Below are 6,912 nucleotides of genomic sequence, written 5' to 3'. Positions count from 1 at the left end.
GAGGAATCTTATTCACACAGATGTCCGGGGTCATTGTCAGCCATCATACATGTGACAATCCCATCACTGACAGATGACATCTGCTCCCCATGACTTATTCTCATCACTAACATCACACAACATGGAGATGATTCTCACACTTACCTCGTCTCTTTTTCCCCTTTTTCCCATTTTCTGAGTTTTGTTGGTCTATACTCAGATTCATTTCAGATTTTCTTTCCTCTTCAGTTGTAAATTCTGATCAGAAAGTAAAAAAAACTCAGTAAAGAAATATTCTTATAGGATCTGCTTTGTGTACTGTATATAGAAGAATTGTTCTAGTCCTGTCCCCTATAGTCCTGATAATCTGGCATTGCATTATTATAGGGCAGAATAAGTCCTATATACCGTTCATGATCTAATCTGAGGGGCATTAGATGTATCACTGATATGGAGCAGTAAGCGCCCTGTGTGCCGCCACGTGGTGCATCACTAATGAGCGATATTCTACTATAGGAGACGATGTCTTCTTATATTGAAGTGAGTTCCTGGATGCTAAAACGTATTTTACAGAATCCATGAAAACAATTCCTGGATAAAATTAAGGAACTAGAAATACAGTATGGGCCCATGGAAAATATAATTGGGATCCATGAAACCTGGACAACATAGGAGACCTAATACAGAAAAAACAAATATTTGAGCCTTGAAGGAATTGAGGGTAAACTGATTAAATTTGCTGATGACACAAAGCTAGGAGGGATAGCTAATACTAGAGAAGAGAGAGAGAGGATTCAAAAAGACCTAAATAAACTGGAGCAGTGGGCAGCAACCAACAGAATGGTTTTTAACAGGGAAAAATGCAAAGTACTACATCTGGGCAATAAAAATGAAAAAAGCATATACAGAATGGGAGGAATAGAGCTAAGCAACAGTACATGTGAAAAAGACTTAGGTATACTAATAGATCATAGACTGAACATGAGTCAACAGTGTGATGCAGCAGCAAAAAAGGCAAATACAATTCTGGGATGTATTAACAGAAGCATACAGTCTAGATCACGTGAAGTCATTATCGGTCTTTACTCCTCTTTGGTCAGACCTCATCTGGAATACTGTGTACAGTTTTGGGCACCACATTTTAAAAAAGACATAGACAAACTGGAGCAAGTTCAGAGAAGAGCGACCAGAATGGTGACTGGTCTGCAAACCATGTCCTATGAGGAACGGTTGCAGGATTTGGGAATGTTTAGCTTGCAAAAAAGAAGACTGAGAGGAGACTTAATAGCTGTCTACAAATATGTCAAGGGCTGTCACATTGTAGAAGGATCATCTTTATTCTCATTTGCACAAGGAAAGACTAGAAGCAATGGGATGAAACTAAATGGGAGGAGACACAGATTAGATATTAGAAAAAACTTTTTGACAGTTAGGGTGATTAATGAGTGGAACAGGCTGCCACGAGAGGTGGTGAGTTCCCCTTCAATGGAAGTCTTCAAACAGAGGCTGGACAGACATCTGTCTGAGATGATCTAGTGAATCCTGCTTTGAGCAGGGGGTTGGACCAGATGACCCAGGAGGTCCCTTCCAACTCTACCATTCTATGATTCACCTTTTGATGCTGTATATACATACCTGATGATGGGGACGAGGAGGGCAAGCTGTTTATAGCATTGTCGCTATCAGATTCAGAAAACGATTCTTTCTGCCTGTCAGGAAGAATCAGGGGGTCGGACCAGAAGACCCAGGAGGTAACTTCCAACTCTCCCATTCTATGATTTAAGAAAAACATGTAAATCACAAGTCAATGCAGAATAAAAGGGGTGGTCTCACTAGAAGAACACCGACTAGAGGGCCTAATAGGACATATGACAGTCATAGTGAGGAAGGTTTTATGCTCCAATCTACCTTCTATGGATCAGAGCGAAAAACAACTAGCAATAATGGCTGGCATGTAATACTACATCTCTCCTACAGTATGGGCAGCTCTAATACGCGTGAATGGCTGCAATTACGGGCTATTATCACCAACGGTTTCTGAAGCCAAAAGCACAATGACCGCCAATCATTGAGGCTGAATTTGATATTATGGTATTTATGTCCTATATTATATGTTGTGCATATATATCAGCCTGGAACTCCCATTAATGACCCCATAATCTACTCACATTTCTGAGATATTTGTATTGGTTGCTGGCGTACACTCTGGAGGAGACTTCTGGTCCTCATCATTCATCGTTCTGGTAGTGATGGTACAGAGCTAAACATGGACAAAAACAAGATATGAAATACTTTTTTTTACTTTTAGAGGTCTTTTTTGTTTCACATATTTTGGATTTATTGATCACATACGGTACTTACTTTAGAAAGCCTTTCAGAAGATGATGTAAAATTTTGGAAGTCAAGGTTCTCATTGTTCTCACTTGTACCCTCCTCATCCTCTGAGACCGAATGGTCTATTTCAGAGTGATCTACAAAAGTAATGAAGTATTATTAGAGGTTGTTAGTATAAAACAGGCGTCATTTATCACAATATTAGTGGGTACTGATTATTACATTTTATGGAAGACAAGACAAACAGCCGCTTAGTCTAGATGATGTCTTCTTCTACTTACCGATAAATAAGCTGTTGTCCACATCTGAGGCAAGCTGAGGAATGTACTCTGGCTTCTGACTTAGAAGGTTGTTAAAATCTAAGTCACTCAGGAATGGATGACTCTTGATCTCAAGTGATCCTCCTGGAAAAAGAACAAAACAAAAGTGATGTGGACATTGTCAGAGATTGCTTCACATCTGAACAGTTTAACTTAATCTGAATTAATGACATAACTGAGCCAACATGAAGGAAGAAGACTGAAAGTCATAGTGTGGAGAACTAGAAATGGACAATCTGATAGAGAAGTGTTGATCCTCAAGGACATGAGTGATAAGTGTGATAGGTGAATATTAATACTAATATGAATAGTATTATATCTCTTACCTGTCCCAAGTCTATCTGCAGGATTTGTTCTGAGCAGCTCAGTAATCAGGTTCTGTGCATTGGGAGTAGGAGCGGAATTACAATCCCAAATTATGTCACCTGTTATACAGAAAATAAAATCTCTTTACTGGACTGTAAGCTAAAGCAAAGTAAACACCTAAACCAATGTAACTGATCAAAGCAATGGTCGGATCATTCCACTTACCAATGACAATCCTGTCATAAAGCTCAGCTACAGAATCTCCATCAAATGGTACAGATCCCTTGAGAAATTTATGTAGGATTATCCCCATTGACCACCAGTCAACAGGTCTTCCATAGCCTTCTTTGAGGATGACCTCTGGGGCGATGTAATATGGGGTGCCACATAACTGGAAAACAATAGAAGATAAAGATGAAAATGATAAAATGGTTATTATAACACGTTCTCGCCATAAAAACACAATGACAAAAGATAAAATATCAATGGAAACGTTCTCTAGAAATGAAGAATGTAGAGAAGACACAATAGTGTGATGAGATTTGTAAAGAAAAAAAAAACATATGCCAAAGGCAAGGTGAACAGATGGGGTATATTAGTTAACCAAATACCAAAGCGAAACAAAGAAAACCCCTTAAAATATAATCTTTAATAGCTACATTTAAAAGCACCCATATCAATATATGAAGACAAAATGCATAAAATGTACAATATATGGGTAGTGGGATAAACGTAGGATAATTGACATGCAGGCTTGCCCTAGAGATCCCAAATGGGCTGAGATGCCGCATGCCAGTGGAGGTTGACACCCTAGCTAATCGGTTTGGCGCCCCCCTCCACATCGGCACTCCCTCCGTGACCCTATCCACCCCTAGACAGACATACACATATACAGATAATGATGAAAGGCAGACAGTCATGTCGCTGCTAACATGCTGAATGAAAAAAAGGCAATATTCAATGTATCAATTATATGGAAACAGGGAAGCTGATATAATGTAGTTCCACTAGTACAGATAGGATATCAAATGCACCAATCTATACACAATTCAGTATGATATATAAACCATCATTCAGAAGCCTATTATAGATACATAAAGTACATTAGTGCTGGCAATTACGGGCAACAAGAACAATATTATAAAAGCACGTGTGCTCAATTAACGGTAAACATAGGAACATAAATATGTCCAAAGTAGTAACAAGTCACCTATATAATGACATTGAGCATGAAGATAATAGTCTAGGACAGACGGTACATATAGACAACCTCAAAACCACCCTGGCTAATCTATAGTCAGGACTGATCTACACAGGACACGTCCAAATGTTGGGACAGAGCATTATCCAGTGTGCGAATTACAAAAAAAAGTTGCCAAAAAAGCATTTTAGTCAGCAGTAACCAGAGGACTTATCTGTAAATTGTCCCAACACGTTTCTCCCCCTCCTAATTTGGGGTTCATCAGGGGATCATATTAGGAGATAGCCACAATGAGTCAGTGGACAGACGCGGGAGATAAATACACCCCGATCGGAGAATACTGCTGCCGCCACATTTTATGGATTTTGTCTTTATATATTGATATGGGTGCTTTTAAATGTATCTATTAAAAGTTATATTTAAGGTCTTTCTTTGCTTTGGTCCTTGGAGATTTGTAAAGAACAAGCTAAATTCCTGTAAGTGTTACCCACCTCACGGTCCAGGAACTCCCTGGTGATGTCCTCCGCTAATTCCTTGTAGGTGTTGGTTTTTGGTATCATGACACCAACTTTTGAAATCCCAAAATCGGTAACTTTTATGTGTCCAGCAGATGTAATCAGGAGGCTGTGGAAGAGAAGATGGTTTTAGCCTCACAGACCGTATGATAATAAATGATAACTTCCCCCCTTTATTATACTACGAGGGGCACTTACTTATCCGGCTTCAGGTCTCTGTGCACCACACCGTAGCTATGGAGGTATTCCACAGCAAGAACCGCTTCTCCAAAGTATAAGCGGGCCAAGGGGACAGATAGAGGACCCCTGGTGCTTAGGAGGGTCTCACAGTCGCCACCTATAGAAGAAAGGAAATATGACCGGTGAGTGGTTTATACAGCAGATCACCATGATGTATAATGGGAAGTGAGCGGAGACATTGGGATAGGAGAGAATATAAACAGATATAATGTATAGTGCACATAATATTAGTCTGAATCGATGGAGAAATGTCGTCCATGTAACTAATAACATAAAGTGATGTCACATCTCGTCTACAGCTGGAGATACTGACATGCTCAGTGCGGACTTACAGGGAGATCACACAGACAGTGGCGGACAGAGAAATCTCAGGGCCCCATAGCAAAAGTTCTAACTGCACGCCCCTTCAAAAAAAACCCTTACTGAAGTCAATCGATGTTCTCAACAGCAATACACCTTTTATAGCCATTTTAGCATATGATGCTCCCAAAAATGCCCCCACCCACAGACTGAGTTAGATATCCCCACAGTGAAATCTTAATCCAATTTCACCTTACAGATATAATGTAGCGCCTGTCTATAATGTCCCCACTCAGTATGAGGCCAGTCACAGCCCCCTACTCAGTATAATGGTGCCCACAGCCCCCCCTACTTAATATAATGGCCCCCATAGCCCCTCAGACAATATAATGGTCTCCACCACTGCCCACTCAGTATGATGGCCCCCAAAGCCAATCAAACAGAATTAGGATCCCCACACAGAATAAGGACCCCCACTGCACACCATTCAATATGAGGACCCCCAGGGGGTGTAGGGGCATGTACAGTCACCAACTCAATATAGCGGCATTCACAGTCCCCTATAGCCCCTCACACGGCACACCATTCAGTATTATGGTACCCACAACCCTCAATTCTCAGTATTATGGCTTCCACCAATCTCGCAACTCAGTATTATGCCCCCACCAGCCCAACAACTAAGTATAATTGCTCTCACCAGCCCCATCACTCAGTATTATGGCCCTCAGCAGCCCCACCACTCAGTGTTATTGCCCCCAACAGTCCCTCCACTTAGTAGTAAGGCACACAATAGCCCCACTACTCAGTATTATGGCCCCCACCAGCCTCAACACTCAGTATTATGGCCCTCACCAGCCCCACCACTCATTGTTACGGCCCCGACCAGCCCCACCACTTAGTAGTAAGGCACCCACCACTCAGTACTACCACCTCCACCAGCCCCACCTCTCAGTATTATGGCCCCCACCAGTATCAACACTCAGTATTATCGCTCTCACCAACCCCACTACTCAGAATTATGGCCCTTATTAGCCCCACCACTCAGTGTTATGGCTCCCACCAGCCCCACCACTTAGTAGTAAGGCACCCACCAGCCCCACCATTCAGTACTATAGCCCCCACCAGCCCTACCTCTCAGTATTATGGCCCCCACCACTACTTAGTGTTATGGCCCCCACCAGCCTCACCATTTAGAATTATCGCCCTCACCAGCCTCACCACTCAGTATTATGGCCCCAACCAGCCCTACTACTCAGCATATGGTCTCCACCTGCCCCATCACTCAGTGTTATGGCCCCCACCAGCCCCACCTGTGCAGTGTAAGTACTGAGACTCCACACTACAGATGCAATATTGTGGCGACATCGAAGAACCTGCAGTACACGGAGTCTCGGACCCATCTGCGGAGGCTGAATGGTGGATTTAGGAACCTTTGGCTCCCTGATCCACCATTGTTTTCATCGGTATTCATATTCTGACAATGTGAATACCACTGAAATTGTGATGACAGGTGGTGGAATGGGGCCCAGTGCCGAGCGGTGCTAGGCCCGATCTGACTCACTGGCACCATAGCACCCCTGCACACAGATCAATGAATTTCCAGGCATCTTGGTAATAGAAAACCTACAGTAAACGCACTGTGAGGATGTAACTGTCCTAATTATCCTAATTATAAGAGCAGTGATAAGATGTAAGCAGACATGGGCTGAATATACTA

The 6,912-nt window shown here is 42.2% G+C and overlaps 1 protein-coding gene across 1 annotated transcript; it reads right to left on the bottom strand.

Moving 5' to 3' along the window:
• Window positions 1-580: 580 nt before the first annotated feature.
• On the bottom strand, window positions 581-5,364 carry LOC141234829 (microtubule-associated serine/threonine-protein kinase 3-like). Its single transcript, XM_073668047.1, has 10 exons — window positions 5,319-5,364; window positions 4,854-4,992; window positions 4,632-4,764; window positions 3,165-3,330; window positions 2,960-3,058; window positions 2,595-2,717; window positions 2,341-2,450; window positions 2,148-2,239; window positions 1,615-1,751; window positions 581-588 (listed from the first exon to the last, which is right to left on the bottom strand). Exons 1-10 carry the CDS (start codon window positions 5,362-5,364, stop codon window positions 581-583), a joined length of 1,053 nt encoding a protein of 350 aa, XP_073524148.1.
• Between the last annotated feature and the right edge of the window lie 1,548 nt (window positions 5,365-6,912).

Source organism: Phyllobates terribilis, unplaced genomic scaffold (assembly GCF_046119375.1).
Source record: "Phyllobates terribilis strain yellow unplaced genomic scaffold, ASM4611937v1 Scaffold_640__1_contigs__length_901019, whole genome shotgun sequence".
Lineage (NCBI taxonomy): Eukaryota > Metazoa > Chordata > Amphibia > Anura > Dendrobatidae > Phyllobates > Phyllobates terribilis.
Note: the sequence above shows the minus strand (reverse complement) of the source record. Positions and strands in the feature narration are given on the sequence as shown.

Coding starts and splice junctions, on each gene's coding strand:
- LOC141234829 (XM_073668047.1), bottom strand. CDS start 5,364: ATGGCTATAAAAGGTGTATTGCTGTTGAGAACATCGATTGACTTCA. Junction 2,451..2,594: donor GGACAACAGCTTATTTATCG/GTAAGTAGAAGA, acceptor TTACTTTTGTAG/ATCACTCTGAAATAGACCAT. Junction 1,752..2,147: donor AATACAAATATCTCAGAAAT/GTGAGTAGATTA, acceptor CTTAAATCATAG/AATGGGAGAGTTGGAAGTTA.